Source organism: Rattus rattus, chromosome 7 (genome assembly GCF_011064425.1).
Source record: "Rattus rattus isolate New Zealand chromosome 7, Rrattus_CSIRO_v1, whole genome shotgun sequence".
Classification (NCBI taxonomy): Eukaryota; Metazoa; Chordata; class Mammalia; order Rodentia; family Muridae; genus Rattus; species Rattus rattus.
In genome coordinates this window covers 98182323-98199874 of record NC_046160.1, presented here as the reverse complement: position 1 = coordinate 98199874, position 17552 = coordinate 98182323, and the positions used below count along the sequence as shown (strand labels likewise).

The window sequence follows — 17552 nt, the reverse complement described above, 5'->3', positions numbered from 1 at the left end:
AAACAGACGCATTTTTTTGTTTGTTTGTTTGTTTCTAAGACGAGGTTTTTCTATGTAGCCCTGGAAACACCTCCTGTCTCTGCCTCTGGAATGTATGTGTGTGTGGGGGGGAGATACACACACACACACACACACACACACACACACACACACACACTCTTGATCTCAACAGGGTAACACTGGCTTATGAGATCAGAAAGGGGCCCCAACCTCTGCCTGGGATGAAGACTGAGCTCACTTAAAGTACACATATAGAATGTAGGTAGCCACCAGGAAGTTACAGCTATTTTTTGCAGTTATACTGGGAGCAGGGTGTGCCTTGTTTTAGAAACCAGGGTTTATTGTTTCTGCAAGTGAATCTGAATGGTCAGGCTGGGGCTAAGGCATTCTTTATGGTCCAGCTATTTTCCAGTACAGCCTCTCAACCTGAGGCTATCACTCAACCAAAAGGTATTGGTATTTTAAGTAAATTCAAGTTGCCAAGCAAAAATAGTTGATGGGATCCTCTTTAAAGTCTATGTAATACACACAAAAGTGTGTAAACATATTTAAAGGGGTATTATGAAGGTATAATGATTGTTAACCACAGAATTGTGCCTCCTCAAAATTCGTATGCTGAATGTGATTGTCACAGTACCTAGAAACAGGACCTTTGAGGTTAAATAGGGCCATAATCCACGACTCATGTCCTTGTAAGAGTAAAAGACACCAGAAGCACCATCAACAAAATACAAAAGGCCATTGGAGGACCTCCTAGCCTGTGCCTTGGTCTTTAACTGAAGGTTCCAGACTGTCAGAAAATAAAGCCCTATTGTCGAAGTCACTTAATTTATGGAAGCTTATCACAGCAGCTCAAGGTGACTAATACGATGTTATTGTTGTGGATTTCCTGATTGCTCTGTGATACAATATTTTTATTTAAAAATAACAAAATTTCATTATAAAATAGAATAGTGAAATCACATTTTTAACTAAGGAATTGATAAAGAAACGTTTATTAAAGAAAATAAAAACATGTTTGTAACATACCTAAACCATGGTTTTCCTTTTTTCTTTTCTTTTTTTTTTCGGAGCTGGGGACCAAACCCAGGGCCTTGAGCTTGCTAGGCAAGCGCTCTACCACTGAGCTAAATCCCCAACCCCCTAAACCATGGTTTTCAGTAGACTACCACATTACCCATCCTACACTAGAGTTTCTCCTTGCCTGTCAAAAGTTCCTTACCCCAGCTCCGAAAAAAAAAAGAACCAAAAAAAAAAGTTCCTTACCAATTTCGTGTATATGTGAATCCCATCCCCAAACTTAGCCAATAGCCAGCTCAATATTCACCTCACCAAAGACTATGGGCTATGCCCTATAGAAGTAATATTCACAGTGAAATATCAGCACATCCACTTCACAAACTCACATGTATTTCCCCTTTGTCACTGCAGCAATAAACCGACTATGAATAAGTCTCGTTTACTGTCAGGTCCAAGAGAAACTCTGGACAAATGTCTAAGTGGGGTTCCTATTAGCACAGCAAAGCACATGCGGTCCTCCAGGCTTGCTGGGTACCAGTGGCTGCTCTCAGCTCTCCTCACCCCCGACCCTACCCTAAACTAATCCAGCTCAGCTCCTGCATAGATTTCTCTTCCCCCAGCTTCTCCTATATAATCCTGCTATTTTCAGCAATGAGCCCCACTCCCTCTCTCCGTGTGTGTCTCTCTCTGTCTCCTCTTCCTCTCTCACTCTCCTTCCACCCCCTCCTCTCATGGCCTTGTTCACGATACTGGCAATGTTTAATCTGCTACTTTCTCTCCCTGCTCTGGAATCTTCCAGATACTTCTGGACATACTCTCCTTCATAGCTACAGTAAAACAAAAACAAAAACAAAACCTCAACCATACTGTGGAATGGTCATGTCCTTACTTTTATGCATACCATTATATCAAAGTCATATTATTAGACTGAAAGACCCCCAGAGCGGGGAGACCCTCACTCAAGTCTCAGGATAATGCAACCCCCCAAGAACTCACGTGAGACCGTCCTTGCTGTAATAAACATGAGGTTTATTGATAGGAACCAGTGCACTGGGGTCGAGACTCGTATCCCACGCAGGGGCAGAGGAGTTTGACCCCGAGTGGCTGGGAGAAGAGGTATCTAAAGGAAGAAACCACAACCCAAGGAAGTAGGGAGGGCGTCATTGGAAAATGTCGAGAATACCAGTGAAAAATCACAAGGAGAAGCTTTCTGTTTCTCAAGATTGTTTAACTTTATGGCCAGCCAGTTCCTGGGAGAAGCTTCCTGTTTCTCAAGATTGTTCTTTAAGATTTTAATCTAACTTTATGGTCAGCTAGTTCCTGGGAGAGAGTTGCCGAACTGGCTGGTGTAATTGCAGTTCTAGAAGCGGACCAGTTTCTTTCTTCTGCTCTAAACTTTTGTCTAGGGGGGCAACCTAAAAACTTCTACCTTTCAAGACATTTATGTGCCTCTACAAAATAACTCAACATGTTTTGACACATTTCATGTCAAGAACACTTTAATCCCAGTTGGGAAGGCAGAGGAAGGAGGGATCTCTTTCAGGCCAGCCCTGCCAGGTCAACATGGCTAGAGTTGGGTCCTAAATTCTCAGCATTCGTCAGAAACTGTGTGAAGTGGTCTTCTGTTTGCCAGGAAACACCATTACTCTCTTATCTGCTCCTACGGCCCCCAACCTCCGTAAAGGGCGTCTAGGTCACTATTAACAATCCTCCAGCAGATCCGAGCCCCTTGCTAGATCTTAGACTGTGCTAGCGAATCTGCCCTCGTCCTGCGGCAACGTAGCCTCTTATACCTGAGTTAGCAGGACTGGCCTATCAGTTTTGCTATTTTGCCTGCTCCCATCGCCTTGGCAATTGTCAGTTTGATGCTCTCCCTGTGTTTTCTCTCTGCTTCTCCAGATGCCTCTAGCTAGCCTCATTCTTTTACCTACAGTGAGAACCTTCCCCTTAACCTGTTGAAGCCACTTAATTTTGGAAGCTAATCCATGGCAGCTCCTTCTAACTAATACAATATTATCGAAGCTGCCATGTCTGTTTTTTTTTTTTTTTTAAACTGCTCCCCTCGCCTACAGTGAACACCAGGACAGCAAAGAGTATATAGAGAGAACCTGTCTCAAAACAAAACAAAACAAAACAAAACAATAACAAATACTTTGTGTTGGTATTCTGTTTAAGCTCCACCCCCACAGCTACCAGCTAACAGCCAGCTATGCTCCGCCCCACAGTTGCCTGGCAACAGCCAGCAGTGCCTGACTATATAAAGGACTGCTTGCCTCCTCTCCCTTATTCCCCTCTTGCTCTCTCTTGCTCTCTCTGTCCCTGTCTCTTCTCTCTCCATCCCCCCTCCCTCCACGTGCTCATGGCCTCCTTTCCTTTCCTCTCCTCTTCTTCTCTCATTAAACCTCTCCACTTGGAACCATGTTGGCTTGGTGTGTTTCAGTCTCGGGCCGAAATTTAAACCTGAACACTTTGAGTTTCAGATTTTCTAAGGCTAAAAACATTCCCATAAGAAACAAAAGAGATATAATAGATCTCTCCTTTTTTTAACCACAACTGTTGTGTTTTATAAAAAAAAAAAGAAAGAAAGAGACCAGAGACATGTTTGGTGGAGGCGCAGTATAGTGGGGGCGAGTGGGCAGTATGGGGAGGGGAGTTGAGAGAAAGGGAGTGGGGGGAGAAAGAGAGGGAGAGAGGAGTAGGCCGGCCAAGAGCATGGAGAGAGAGGGAGGAGGGGAATGGGGAGAGAGAGAGAGAGTAAGGAGCAGGAACAGGAGCAAGAGACAGAAGAGGGGGCAAGGAGCCCTATTTATGGCTAGTCAGGCATACCTGGCTGTTGCTAAGTAACTGTGGGGCGGAGCCTAGACTAAATGGCAACAACAATAAATTCAATTTATCCAAAATATATTTTATTCTCAAAACAAATAGATCCGTTGAAGGAGAAACAAACCAACAGAGAAAACAGCAGCCACAATAAACCCAAATTGTAACGCACTGATTTATTGACTCAGCCCACGTTCAAGGAATGGCTAGAAGACCAGAGCTCAAAGGATTTGATTGCACTTGGATTCGAGGCTTTATCATAAAAGCTGAGGTCACGGGGTCACAAGTTTGTCCAGCTGTACAAACAGCAACAAGGCTTGCATGGTCATGTTTATGTTCTGTCTGACAGTGGGATAGCATGGCAGACGCAAGCGCTCTTCCTCAGCCTACGGCTCAGAGGACAGAGAATTGAAAGCTTGGTGAGAGGCTTTTTGTACCTCCAGGAAACCATGGGATTTGTCCTCAAGTCTTGGAAGAATTTCTTGTGCTCAGGGAAGATCCTCTACTCTGGAATCTCAGGACTCTAGACAATGCTTCACTATGACTAGGAGAAGCAACTAGTCTTCTCCATTGTAAGAAGAGCAGACGGTGAAGGGACAAAGTGTGACCCACGCGGCAGGCAGAACTGTGCCCAAAATCATAGGCTCTGGCTCACAGTTCAGACTCATGAAAATCTTGACATCGAAACATTTTCCCCCAGACAGGAAAACATCACACAGTGACTGGTAATCCAGACAAGGTGGTAAGTACTTTGGGGTCAGGGTGAAGTCTTGAGTAAATTTCAGGCATGTTAAAAATGGATAAAAACGAGGCAGAATCTGTATGACTTTGCCAGGTGGGTTCTGAAGACTCAGATAAACTCAGTTAGGGCCCGAGAGGATGGGAGACTTCAGAGCAATAGAGATCAGTCAGTCCTCAGAAGCCGAAGGAAAGACAGTCCAGTAACTGGGAGTTCTTCTTGCATTCTTTTACTTAAGGTTAAGGTTGGTCTTACAAAGCTAAACAGACCCGATAGCTGAAATTCGGAGGAGAGAGTGGACTCGGCATTGAAAGGGGAGTTGTTGCAAAGGCTCGGATGGAGTCCCGGAGGACCCTTCCAAGGAGATTGGACTTCCTATGAGAAGTTTCTTAGGAGCTGGGGTTCTAACTGTGTTGGCTGAATGCATGCCTGTTAGGATCTAAGAATCGCCGGAGAATGATATCTCAGGTTTAAATAGTGTGTGAAAGCAAAGAGCATTTATTTAGCGGAATAATTTGTATGTAGGAATCTCCCCATTTGTGCACGAAGGCCCAGCTTTTATTGTTAGTTAGGGCAATTCTAGGGAGGGGTGTATGCCCTTTTACCTCTATCTACAGGGGTCTAATTTTACAATTGATTGGGCTCGGGAGACATCCCTGGGGGGGGGGGTGTCGTTCATTTATTTTAGCTATTTTAACTTTAGGCCATTTAACAAGGTATTCTTGGATCGGCTGCCCGAAGCTGTGCTTGGCTGACCATTGGTTCCTGGATCTGGGTTCTTATTTCTGAGAAACAGAAATTTAGGCCTAGTCTTCCAAACGGTCGGTTTGCAGCCTGCCATGGAATCAATCTTAATCCCATTATGCCAGTCATTCAAAAAACCCTGGGGTTTGTCCTTGGCAAGGCATAGCATAGCACTAGGCATGGTAGTGTAAGGCTGAAGTAACAGCACTGAAGTAACTGGTGGAAACAGAACGATCCGAAGTTCTTGTCTACACAGTGACTGTGAGACCTGTCTGGGTCCCTGCCTCCCCCCCCTCCGACCCTCCCCCCCCCAAAAAAAAAAACCTTCCTTAGTTTTGGGGTTTAAATCTCGACTCGCGTCCGGACAGAACACACCAAAGCACACATGGTTCCACGTGGAGAGATTTAATGAGAGAAGAAGAGTAGAAGATGAGAAGAATAAAGGCCAGCCGTGAGCACATGGAGGGAAGGAGGGAGGGGAATGGAGAGAGAAGGGACAGGAGCCGGAGCAAAGAGAAGAGCAAAGAGAGGGGCCAAACAGCCCAAGTGTCAGGCACAGCTGGCTGTTGCCAGGTAACTGTGGGGCGGAGCATACCTGGCTGTTGCCAGGTAACTGTGGGAGTGGAGCTTAGACGGAATACCAACTTTTAGTACTCTGGAAATTCAAAAGAATCTGCATGGCGTCATTAGAACTTTCACTAGAATCACAATGTTACATTTTGCTATGCCTGGCAGGTTTTTCACCATTGAGATACTTTCGGAAGAAAGTTTGAATGCGTTGCCAGGCATCCAGCTGTGCCCTTGACTGAGCCCTTGGCTCACCTCCCGAGAGTATCGGTTCACTCACCGCCATAGGTACAAAGGCTATGGGAGGAGGAAAATAGGGTGGGTCAATACAGTGACCACTTTTTGGATAGTAGATTATCTGGGGTCTGTCTTTTCCGTGGGCTTGTAGACGTCTACTGGCTATACGAGCATAGACGTCACTTTTCCAGCTATGATCATCCATGCCCACAATAAACAAGAAGGGTCCCTGGGCCTTCTCCAATGAAATAAGACTTTGGTGGTTGGGTTCCTCCAGTGGGTTGTTCCAAATATCCCCCAAATCCAAAAGGCCTGACTCCAAGATCTTATGTTTTGTTAGGTCATACCCAAGATTAGGAATAAACATATCCTTGTAATACAGAGGGGCTAAGGTGTTGGCCACACAGGCATTTATAAGGACAGTGGCTGTGATTTTGTCCTTCAGGAAAGCAGCCATCGAGAGGCACAGGTCACCGCCTTTGGAGATCCCAAGAAGCCCAATATTTGGACCTTTCACCTAGGAGGAGAGAGAGAGAACAGTGTAGGGTTTATAAGTGGAAAGCAGGCAATGATTTTGTATTCTCCAAGAACCATCCTCAAATATAACTTCTTTGTCTTCTACAACAATCTGTAAGTTAAAAAAGAAGCCCGCTCTGCTAATAAAGACATTGATTTCTGAGCGATAGACTACCTGTTTTATAAAGACCAGGTCAAGAGTATACACAAAGACCCTTGTAAGATACATTAGTGAACTGCTAAATATTTCTCCTGACTTGGTGAATATAGCAGTATAAAAAAAAGATATGATCAAGCTCAATTTAAAACCTTAGAACTCACCTGTAGTTCTGAACTGGATGTAGCAAGAAGAGCCAGTCATGGGCCCCAGGTCCCTGATCCCTGGCACCTCCTCCTCCTCTTTCCAATACTGATTCTTTTGTGCTCCCTAACAGGCTTTCACTGTGTGTGGGCATGCAGCTTAAATGTTGAAGGCCTAGCTAGGCACATATGTTCTGGTCAACATAGAGAAGAGGCATAGGGCTCGGACACATGATCAGATACGCCAGGCGGAGAATGAATGTGGAAGTTCCATACCCCGAGGGTGTGGTTCAGAGCATATGGGTTCTAAGTACACAAACTTCCTTGACTCTTCAGACTCCTCACCCTGTGCGAAAGAGTTCAGCCAGAGGAAGATCATAGCATGTAATATAAAACAAAGGACCCAGGCCAGGAACCACGCTTGCCGGGACATAAGGGGTCAAATTTGCAATGCATATTGGTGTTACAAGATATTTGAACCTGTTTCTAGTTTAGGGTGTGGCTCAGCTCTTAGCACACACCTTTAATCTGCCTGTCTGGAATAAAGACAGACCCTCAGTATTCACCTTCAATCCCAAACAATGAAGGCAAAGTTACTTTGTAGAAGGAAACACCCATGTTTGAAAGTGATGTCTAATTGAGTGGCAGGGGAAAGTGATGAATCAGAGGAAGATTTGAAATTAGGATATGCCCTACTCTCACGAGAAGAGAAAGGAAAGGGAAGCTACTTAAGGGAGAGACAGAGGAAGAGTGGAGAAGGAGAGAGAGAGAGAGAGAGAGAGAGAGGCAGACAGGTTTACCGGGGAACAAGCTAGACACAGGTGAAGACTATGAACCAGAGAACAAGAAGATTAGAAAAGATTGCTAGAGTTAGTTTGAGCCTGAGTTGAGCAATTCAAATGCTGAAAGAAAGGCCATATTGAATCAGTCAGCTGGGAGAGGGGTTTGAGCCTGAAGAGCTGAGTTGAACCAGCCAGCCAGGGTTCAGAAAGAATAAGAAATGGTGAGTTTATTCAGCAGCAAGACTCAGGCTGAAAACATTCTAGGCCTAGATTAGAGTGAATGGAGGCTTGAAGCTTCAAGGACTGGGCCTAGGTTAGCAGACAGGCAGTAAGCCTCTCAGACAACAATTACATTTGGCCAATAAATGATACTTTTACATATTGACCTCTTGTTTTTCTAGGGCCTTGTCTCTCCTTAACAAGACCATCACAGTTCCAGATCATAGCTGGCCTGGAACTTGCCATGGAGACCAGGCTGCTTTGAACTCACACAGAGATCCTGATGCCTTTGCCTCTCGAATGTTACCATGCCTAGCACATCAAGGTTTTAATACCTCTGCTGAGAGTCATTCCTGAACTTCAACAATGTTAGAGGATCAGACAGTTCCCTACAGAACATCTTATCCCTTAACATTAGAGTGTTCCAGACTCTAAACTGAGATGGCAGCAAAAGCTCGTGCCTGTGGTGGCTTGCGTGAAAGTGGCCTCCACAGATCCATAGTGTGGCCTTGTTGGAGGCCACAGTGAGTTGTGCTTTGAGGGTTCAGAAGCTCAAGCCAGGCCCAGTGGCTTATTCTCTCTCCCTGCTGCCTGTTAATTCAGAGGTCGAACTCTCAGCCCCTTCTCCAGTGCCATATCTGCCTGGCGTGCCGCCATGCTTCCCGCCATGATGACCATGGACTGAACCTCTGTACGGTTAGCTATCCCCAGTCAACTGTTTTCCTTTATAAAGGGTTGCTGTGGGGCTGGAGAGATGGCTCAGCGGTTAAGAACACTGTCTGCTATTCCAGAGGTCCTGAGTTCAATTCCCAGCAACCACATGGTGGCTCACAACCATCTTCAGGCCCTCTTCTGAACTCTGTAGACATAATAAATAAATCTGAGTTGCTGTGGGCATGGTGTCTCTTCACTGCAATAGAAAAACCTGACAAGTCAGTCTCATTTAAAATAAATGTTCTTCTGAGGTCCACATCAAAAAATAAATAAATAAATGTTCTGCTATCAGATACTTTATATAAAACATAAAAATTGCCAGGTTGGGAGGATATCCAGGCTCAGAGGAGAAGGACTGTGTGTATGGGGGCGGGGGGGTGTGTGATCGGATGGAAGGCAGTGAGCAGGACGTAAAGTGAGTAAGTAAAAATTAAATAAAGAAAATAAAGAAAGCATAAAAATTGTCTTAGGGTTGCTGTCTGTGCCAGCGAGGGCAGGCACAGGATAAGGCAAGGGCCTGTGATTACGCAGTGAAATAGGAAGGCAGGCTGAGAATTTTAGAGATGGGGCAGAGGGTACAGAGAGGGGAGAAGGAAGATGGAGGAAGAGAAGGATGACCCAGATCTGTGTGGCTTTAAATAGCCACAGATAGCTATGAATATCATATAAGGGATGGATTATTACAGGACAATTTGTCTTATCTAGGTGGGCAGATTATATCAATATCAACTGGCCCTGAGTTCTTTGGGCATTTTGTGGGTTAAGAATTTACTGATGGGGACTGGAGAGATGGCTCAGTGGTTAAGAGCACTGGCTGCTCTTCCAGAGGTCCTGAGTTCAATTCCCAGCAACCACATGGTGGCTCACAACCATCTGTAATGAAACCTGATGCCCTCTTCTGGTGTGTCTGAAGCTACAGTGTACTCACATACATAAAATAAATAAATATATAAAAAAAGAATTTACTGATAATAAATATGGCCTCTAGAGTTTTAATTTTTATTGGGTTACAGGGATTTGTGGCAGCTAACCGCGAGATGAGGCTAACCATAGAGGCGATCCCTTTTTTCATTATTTAACGCAACATTAGGGTTATTGTTACTGTGATGAAACACCATCACCAAAAACCACTTGGGGAGGAAAGGGTTTATTTGGCGTACCCTTTCACATTTCATATAGTCCATCATCAAAGGAAGTCAGGACAGAAACTCAATGGTGGGGGTGGCGGGGTGGGGGGAGGAACCTGGAGGCAGAAGCTGACACAGAGGCAATGGAGGGGTGCTGCTTACATGGTTGGTTTGCTCAGCCTGCTTTCTTATAGAACCTAGGACCAGCAGCCTAGGAGTGGCCCCACCCACAATGGACTGGGCCCTCCCACATCAATCACTAATTGAGAAAATGTCCTGCATGCTTGCCTACAGCCCAGTCTTATGGAAGCATTTTCACAATGGAGGCTGCCTCCTCTCTGATGACTCTACCTTATGTCAAGTGGACATAAAACTAGCTGGCACAGGGTTGGGGATTTAGCTCAGTGGTAGAGCGCTTGCCTAGCAAGCGCAAGGCCCTGGGTTCGGTCCTCGGCTCCAAAAAAAAAAAGAAAAAGAAAAAAAAAAAAAAACTAGCCAGCACAATAAAATTTATCACCCTTACCATACAGATGAGGATCCGTAACATCAAAAACGCCATTCCTGTGCCAGTGTCACCCACCGATGGTCTCAAAGGTGTCTCTTTTTAGTGGAGCTCTCCCACTAAAAACTTGTATTGATGTTAGTAATGAGAAAAAGGCAAGCCTCTGAGATGTACTTGGAGGACAGTTGTGGGAGAACTCAAGGTTAGCAGTTTCTTATCACTTTGGGAGTTACGGTGGTTACAAAGGGGAACAGTTAAATCTTAAGAGATAGGAGACACGGGCAGAAAAAGGAATAATCTTAGCAACTGTTAAGGGACTGCTCGGGTCTCCCTTCATATTTCTAATTGCCGGTGTCCTGGCAGGGCTTTTGGCTCTGGCCTGAGTCCACTTCACCTTCCTTTGTATTCAGACCAGCACTGGGACCCACCTGTGGATGGTGCAGCATGAAGGTCAAGCTTCTTCAAAGTACTCCAGATGCACTTGGCTCAAAGATTCAGGGAGGTCTTCAAATTGGAAATAAGCCAGAGCAAGCACAGCAAAACCATGCCCAGCCAGGAGGCTGGCTCTGTACTCACGTAAGCCACCGTTACTTCCATACAAGTCAATAATCCCAGAGAACTGGCCCTCGCCTGCAGAAGACACACATCATTACATCACAAGAGGCTTTAGCTACTCAAAAGCTATTTGAGGATTCAGATTTTTGGCAATCAGCAAGAAAAAGCTTTTCTTTCTTCCTTCCTTCCTCCCTTTCTTCCTTCCTTCCTTTTCCTTCCCTCCTTCCTTCTTCCCTTCCTTCTTTCCTTCCTTCTTCCCTTCCTTCCTTCCTTCTTCCCTTCCTTCTTCCCTTCCTTCTTTCCTTCCCTCCTTCCTTCCTTTCTTCTTTCTCTCACTTTCTTTCTTGGGAGACCTGGCTTTATTACATTGTATAAGGAGCCCTTGATCCTCCTGCCTCTGCCTCTCAACAGTGGACTTACAGATGTGTGTGGCACCACATCTGGCTATTTTTTTTTTTTGGTGGGGGTGGGTAGTGGGGATTGAGACAGAGTCTCACTATGTAGCTCTAGCTGGTTTGGAACTCACTATGTAGAACAGGCTGTCCTCAAACTCAGAGGTACACCTGCCTCTGTCTCCCAGGATTATAGGTATGCACCACCATGTCTGGTTGGTTTTAATAAGTTACAAAGAAAAAGAGAAGTGTAACAAAATATCTCCCTCCCTAATTTGTCACCGTAATAAAAAATAAAGTTTAAAAAAGTAACACATCTTCCAACAACTTTTTTCAGTTTCCTTAGAAAATATCTAAATGCTTTAAGGATATAAAGCACTCTTAGGGCCACCAGGGATTACTAGAGGATAGTCCTATCTTCTCGTCATCTGTTCTACCTTTAAAGAAGGGCACCCTACATGAGCTGAGTTGTTTTGGTCCCTGGATGTTTGTATGTGCTGTTTCTCTTGCTGACTCTGGTATTCTCCCTCTCTCCTGATTTTGATGGGCTCAGCTTTGTAATTTGCAACTTTCAACTCAGATAGTCTTAGACTCATTCTCACCAGCACCTTCACCAGTACCTCCCTCTCAGAGGACCTGCCACATTGTATTATGGGTATAAGAATAATTCTATTGGGCTACAAGTTTTGCCCCAAATTGAGAGGCCACGTCTTAGTTACTTTTCTATTCCTTTGATAAAACACCATGACCAGAGCAGGATAAAACGATAAAAGGAAGCATTTAATTTGGAGCTCATAGTTTCAGAGGGTTGGAGTCCCTGACCTCCCTGACCATCCTAGGGTTGGGAGGGGAACTTTGGAGCAGTAGGTGGGAGCTCATAGCCGACCCACAAGCACGAGGCAGAGAGAGCTGAGAACGGTGCTCCCCTTTGAGACCCCAAAAGCCAATCCAATGACACACCATACCTCCCAATCCTTTCCAAACAGGTCTATCAAATGGGCACAAGATATTCAAATATATAAGTCCATGAAGGGCATGTTCATGCAAAGCAACAGAGGCTACATAGCAGACAATGAAATTTGGGGGGATTTCCCCACTCATCCCTTTCTTCATTTTCCTCTTATTCTTTAAGACAGTCTCCTGTAGTCCACACTAGTTTCAAACTCTGTAATGCAGGATCTTGAGCTCTTGATCCTCCTGCCTCAGCCTCCCAAGAGCCTGGGATTTCAAACACATAACCCCATACTATTTAAATCGTTTACTTGTGTCCCGTGCTGTTTGCTGGGCCTTAATGAAAACCTTGGTAACTTTGTGGTGGTTTGAATAAGAATGAGCCTATATACTTCAATGCTTAGTCATCAGGGAGTGGCAGTGTTTGAGACCAATTAGGAAGTGTGGCTTTGTTGGAGAAAAAACAACAAAACTCTTTTCTGGGAGTGGGTTTTGAGGTTTCAAAAGCCCACAATAGGCCTGGTGTTGCTCTCTCTGCCTGTGGATCAGGTTTTAGCTCTCAGCTACTGCCTGAGCGTCTTCCCGAATGCTACATGCTGTCGTGATGATAATGTATGCACCTCTGAAAGTGTAAGGGAGCCCCCAATTTAATGTTTTCTTTCATTGTGTCTCTTTACAGCAATAGAACAGTGACTAGGATAAATATTATTTCTGGATGACTTAATCAGTCATGGTGACTTACAGAGCTCCTATTAAAGTTCTGTGGAAGTCTCCACAAATAAACAGAAATGGAGTAGGTCTCAGCTCCAGTCACAGGCGGTCCCACTGTACCAAGCAGCCACAAGTAAAGAGCTGTAAAAGCGATGGAGATTCTCTTACTCTGTGCAACAACCACCAAAATAAGTTTCAAAATTCTGTGTACTGCAATGACTAACTTGTAGTTTTCTGTCGCTAGAAGGGGTGTGCAGGGAACTGTCTTTCCACTGTTTTTACATAGACTGCATCCTATTTTTGAAGAATGGAGCTCACTGGCAGGCTGGACTGGCCAGTTAACAAAGCCCAGGAATTTGTTTGTGCTTCCAGGAGTCACAGCATGTTACAGGCATTAACTCTGGCATTCAGCTTTTTCACATGGGTACTGAGGACTTGAACTCAGATCTTCGTGGTCGCCAAGCAAGCACTTTGCAGACTGAGCTATCTCCCGATCACGCTGTATCCATTTGGAACAGGATAATTTTATTCTGGGGCTGTCTGGTATTTGATGGGAAAGTTAGAAAGTTGGCAGCATTGCTGGCCTCTACCAGCTAACTGGCAACAGCACCCCCTCCCCCGATCCCACACATACCTTCCACCCCCACCCCCACCCCCGCCACAAGGTTTCTCTATGTAGCCCTGGCTGTCCTGTTACTGGCTCTGTAGACCAGGCTGGCCTTGAACTCAGAGATCAGACTACCTGTCTCCCCTGCTGGAAGTAAAGGTGTGCGTCACCACCCCTGGGCTCTCGCCTTCATTTTTTGACAAATGAAATCTCTGCAGATATTGCCAAATGTCCTCATGGAGGGGCAAAAATCACCCTAGGTTGAAAACTACCACCAGCACGTTTATGGTGGGGAGAGGTTCTGCCATGGATATTCTTGTGCACTTTAACGACTCGGGAACACTGTCCTCATTTGTGGGTTAAAGGCTCTTTGAAAGTTTGATGTGAAAAGAGACAAAAGTCACTCTTCTTTTTTTTTCTCTCTTTTTTCGGAGCTGGGGACCGAACCCAGGGCCTTGCGCTTACTAGGCAAGTGCTCTACCACTGAGCTAAATCCCCAACCCAGACAAAAGTCACTCTTACTACAGCCATACGTTATTGATTATATCAGTACTTAAAACTCCTTCACCTGGCTAGCATTTAGTGAGTTTCAATAAAGTAAGTTGAACTCCCTCTTCAGCATATAGTTGAGGGATTCATGGTGCCTTAAGGGAGTGAGACTTGGTAGAAAATTTACTCTTAAAGAAGACTGAGGGGTTGGGGATTTAGCTCAGTGGTAGAGCGCTTGCCTAACAAGCGCAAGGCCCTGGGTTTGGTCCCCAGCTCAAAAAAAAAAAAAAAAAAAAAAAAAAACAAACAAAAACAAAAAAACAAAAAAACAGACGACTCAGAGAATTTGGAGAATGGGGACAAGGTTACTAAAGTTAGGCAATTATGTGATAGAACCCAAGGGGGTCTATTCAGGACCAGAAGATAGACTAAGCTGTGAGCACAGGAGTGGGGTGGGCTGCTCACCTGGGGGCAGGAAGAGCGTGGCGCGCACCCTGCCCTCGCGCACCGGCACGCGCCGCACCCCGGGAACCATGAAGTGACGCTCGTGCACCGCCTGTGCAAGCCGCTGTCCGCCGTCGGGCTCGTGTCCGTCCAGCACCTCCAGCTCCACCACGAAGGGCGTCTGCACGTCGCGCTTGATCAAACGCCAGAAAGGCCGTTCGGGCTCCATGGCCCAGATCAGTCCCATGGGCTCCAGCCCCGTGAAGCTGCCGCCCAGCGCGGGAGCGAGCGCCAGGTTCAGCTCTCCTTGGGCATCAGCGCGGTAGAGCGCGTGGGCTCGGAAGAGCGTGCCCTTCTCGTCGCGCAGGGCCGAGCGTAGTGTGACAGACTGCTCGGGGGCCAGGCCGCTCAGGACGATGCTCAGCGGCTCATCCCAGCAGCTGCGGCCGGCGGGCTCCAGAATAAGCGTCGCCGCCATAGGGAGCTGGAAACCTCGTGGAGTGCCACGCGAGTTGAGTTCGGAGCGGAGCCTGGCCTGCTGTGGAGGAGAGCCTGGCTTGCTGTGGAGGAGACCTAGTGCGGTCTCTGAAGAGTTCCCTATCCCTGGCTCATGTGCCTCATGTGTCAAGACAGGGACAGAAAACAGGCTGACTATATACAGGAAGGATGTAGGTCAGAGTAGCAGCAGTGGCACTCTGTCACGACAGAGGATTCTGTCCACATGGTGTTGAGGATTGGTTGAATAAAATCAAGGCAGAGTCTAGCCCTTGCGTGGATTGAGTAGCAACTTTCTATAAAAACAAACAACCTTTAAATACTCTATTACTTTTATTTAAGGCCTTTTTTTTTCTACTTCAGGGAGATATGAAAGGTTAGATACTTTATAAAGAACAGATTTATTTGTGTCTTATGGTTTTGAAATCTGGGAAGTCAACCTTGGAGGGGCCTATATTCAGTCACATGTCATCCAGTAGTGGAAAGTCAACAGCACTCAAATTTGGGTGTACTGACTCAGACGCGGGAGAATCGTTGTGTTAGGCTGACAGCCACCCTCCAGCATAGCTATTCTGTTCCATGCCTGCCAGCTATTTCATATTGTTGCTGTGACATGACTGCTAGTCACTGACACAGAGAAGTGACTTGGCTCAGGCCATGCTGACCACACACCCTTGTTTTGTTCTGTGTTTTCTGACTGAGATTTGCTAATTTTTTAAAAAGATTTATTATGTATAAGTACAGTGTAGGTGCTTCAGACACACCAGAAGAGGGCATAGATCCCATTACAGATGGTTGGGAGCCACCATGTGGTTGCTGGGAATTGAACTCAGGACCTCTGGAAGAGCGGTCAGTGCTCTTAACCGCTGAGCCATCTCTCCAGCCCTGAGATTTGCTAATCTTAAGAAATTTCACAAAGTTTTACATAGAACCCACCAAATTAAAGGTCGATATGAACGGTTATGTGTAAAATATCTTGAGTCAGGGATGACCAGCTGGTAGTCCTTCCAGCACCTATGTATGAGTTCACCGTGGTTTTCATAACCGACACTGAAGAACGCTACTAATAAGCCAAAAAGTTATGACTACAATACTCATGCTCTGTTATCTCAGTGTTGTGAGATTCTCCTGTTCACCACCCATCCACGCTGCCCCTCCCTTGAGAATACTTTGCCTAGTAAGCCAACTGCTCCCCTACTCGCCCTTTAAACTTTTTTTTTTCCCCCGGAGCTGGGGACCGAACCCAGGGCCTTGCGCTTCCTAGGCAAGTGCTCTACCACTGAGCTAAATCCCCAACCCCCCTTTAAACTTTTTAACGTGGTTTTCCTATTTAAAAAAGTCTACTCTGAGAGTAGACTGTACTGCGGCTGGGTTCCTGAGTCCCTTTTGTGGTCCTGGATATCCAGTATTAAGGTGTGCATTCAATAAACTACTCTTGCTTAACCAAGGTCACGGTTCATTTGGTTTGAGTGGCAATTCCTGAACTCCAATAATTGTAATTCAAAGCAAGCCTGGGTTACATAGAGAGAGATTCTGTTTTAAACAAACACACACAGACAGACAGAGCATGCAAGAAAAAGGGTCATACTCATCCTTCGAAGAGAAAACTAGAAATAACCCACCCCGTCCATTCACCAATACAGCGTTCTTTCAAAGTTTTTACCTATTCTTACAGGTACAGCGGATATGGAGTTCCTACCACACAGTGCCAAGCGATGGTGGTACATGCTTTTAATTTCAATACTTGGGGGGCAGAGGCAGCTGGGTTTCTGTGAGTTCAAGTCCAGCCTGATCTAGAGTTTGTTTGTTTGTTTGTTTGTTTTTTCTGGCACACAACCTTTGAGAAACAAATTGAAACCTAGGAAAGGCACATGTGAAAAGAAAAGGTCGAATGTGTCATGTGAATTTATATCCACAAACATGCAGGCAGAACAAGATCTAGAAAAGACCAACACCAGACCCTAGGAGATATTCTTCTGCTCCAGGCATCCTTTCCCAAAGATAATTGTTTTAATCAGGTCTGCATTATTGCAGTGAGATATTCCCGGGTATTAATTTATGAAGAGAAAATGTTTAAAGTTTCTGTAATCCAGTCTGAGATCTGGGGCCTCCACTGATAGAAGCCTCTAGTAGGAGTACCTAGACAGCAAGGTGAGGTCCACCTATATACACATCAGGCATTAGAAAGAAAGACATTAGGATTCTACAGCTCTGTTCATGGCCACACTCCCAGTAGCCTGAAGAATTCCTAGAAGTCACTACCTACCTATCCCCACCCCCTTTCTCTTGTCTCTGGCTTGGTTTTTTTTCCCCTTGAGACAAATGTAGCCCTGTGTAGCCCTGGATGTCCTGGAACTCACTCCGTAGACCAGGCTGACCTCGAGATCCACCTGCCTCTGCCTTCCAAATGCTGGAATTAAAGGCATAGCATCCCACTAGGGATTCTAAGACTCTAACTGTACGAAATACATAGGTTTTTCAAGTTAACTGGTCTTAACTATTTTTAAAATGTTCTTACTTTTATTTACGTGGAAAGCCATAGCGTTGCCACCAATCGATCGTCCACCAATCGATCGCCCAACTCTCACAGTAAGAGTAGATGTGGACAGGGGCCGAATCTT

At 45.5% G+C, this 17552-nt stretch overlaps 1 protein-coding gene across 1 annotated transcript; it reads right to left on the bottom strand.

Annotated features, from left to right (window-relative positions):
• Positions 1 to 5966: 5966 nt before the first annotated feature.
• On the bottom strand, positions 5967 to 15000 carry LOC116905813 (acyl-coenzyme A thioesterase 6-like). Its single transcript, XM_032908783.1, is given in 4 exon segments — positions 5967 to 6644; positions 10716 to 10741; positions 10744 to 10917; positions 14458 to 15000. Coding segments are annotated over 4 exon segments (1266 nt in total). The 5' UTR covers positions 14915 to 15000; the 3' UTR covers positions 5967 to 6035.
• Positions 15001 to 17552: the final 2552 nt, after the last annotated feature.